The following is a 1,554-nucleotide window of genomic DNA, read 5'->3' as shown; positions in this document are numbered from 1 at the left end:
TTTTTCATTTGAGGACTTAGACTCCATCTGTGGGAGTGGGGAATGTATGATAAACAACGGCCACGGGGTGCCTCTTGCTTGCACCCAGTCTGCATTCAGGTTTTTGGGGTGGAGGAATTGGTTTCTGCTGCCCAACGCAGGGTGCCCTGCACCAGCGGCAGCTGGGTGGGAGGCTCTCTGCTCTGCTACCATGGTAATCCCTAAAATGGCTGTTAAAAGGGGCAAGAGAGAAGGAAATGCACTAAATCCACTCAAAGGAAGGAATGTGGCTGGGAACAGCCTGGAAACGAACCTCTCCGAATCCCTGAAGTGCAATACACTCACGTTCGGAAAGTTTTGTCAGTTCTTGGAGAGGATGGTCCCGACTCCTCAGCAGAGCCCATCCTTGCACTGGTAGAGGTTTACTGTCACCTGGAGGATGTACTTTGGGCATAATTGTAGCAGCATTTTTTGTGTTAATACTAGAGATTGAAGGGGGGACGGGGACTGATGTTCTCTGTTATTTAGCAAAGACTGCACATCTGCTCTGGCCAAGGTAACGGTGCGCAGACAGCTACAGCACACAAGTGCTTAAAAGCTTGTCATTTTGGGGTGCGCACGTTAGTCCACCATGCAATTGTCAGGAACACCAATGAAATATCACCCAGTTACTTCACTATGGAAAATTACGCCCGGCTTTCATTTCATGAGACTGCAGTTTTGCTAATTAACTCCTTCCCCCCAGTATCATCTTCAACATACACAAAGTTTTTGGAGGTTACAAAACTCTAAGTGTAACGACGCTTTTGCCTGTTTTACAAAGAAACCTTCTGAAATTTGAGAGATCATTAAATACCAAAGTAACCACTCCTTCCCTGAAACTTAACTGGAAGAATGTAATAATAACTCAACCCTTGGCCCTCCAGGTAGCTGAAACCAGAGGTTCCTTGAAGCTTGCTCATTCTTAGGACACAAATAACATACAAGTACCAGTTACTAACTTCTTCAACAGGGCAACAAAAAGGACCAGAGAGGGGTGAAAAGAGGCCTAAGGACATTGGAGCCAATTCACAAAACTACGACAGAGCCCATTTGAGGTTTGGGAGGGACAGAAACAATTTAAAACTCTGCAAAATACTTTTTAAAAACATGATCTCTCTTGAAAAAATAACTGGAGGAGCTTTTAAACTTCTCCATATGTGTTTGAGGAGGAAAAACCCAACAAGGATCAAAAATACAGATAAAAAATAAACATGATTCTACTTTGCAAGAAGTATTTTCATCGTTCTCAAGGGTGGCTCACCATTCCCAAAGTATACTTGGGGCTTTAGTCTCTCTTGCTCTTTGCTCCTTTCTTCCTGTTTCTTCCTCTTCTGCTCCCAGAACGGACGCAAAAGTCTTTGGTCTCAGAACACTGGATGCAGCACAGTGTTGCAAGCACATACTAACGGTGTTCACACTCGGGGAGGAGGCAGGAAGGAGCGAGGGCTGGTCCTGCTGAGGAGATGGGATGGGTGGGTTGTGGGGAGTCAGCTCCTAGATCGCTCCTTCACTGTGCATACTGTGGTTGGGCTT

At 45.6% G+C, this 1,554-nt stretch overlaps 1 protein-coding gene across 1 annotated transcript in view; it reads right to left on the bottom strand.

Annotated features, from left to right (window-relative positions):
- Positions 1–21: 21 nt before the first annotated feature.
- CNNM2 (cyclin and CBS domain divalent metal cation transport mediator 2) overlaps positions 22–1,554 on the bottom strand; it is a 24,271-nt gene continuing 22,738 nt past the window's right edge. The window contains exon 8 of the mRNA XM_009328447.1: positions 22–1,554. This exon is cut by the window's right edge and continues 163 nt beyond it. Coding sequence (XP_009326722.1) covers positions 1,529–1,554 — 26 coding nt within the window. The 3' untranslated portion in view covers positions 22–1,528.

This window comes from Pygoscelis adeliae, unplaced genomic scaffold, assembly GCF_000699105.1.
Source record: "Pygoscelis adeliae isolate BGI_AS28 unplaced genomic scaffold, ASM69910v1 Scaffold317, whole genome shotgun sequence".
Lineage (NCBI taxonomy): Eukaryota > Metazoa > Chordata > Aves > Sphenisciformes > Spheniscidae > Pygoscelis > Pygoscelis adeliae.
This window is presented reverse-complemented; position numbering and strand designations above follow the sequence as displayed.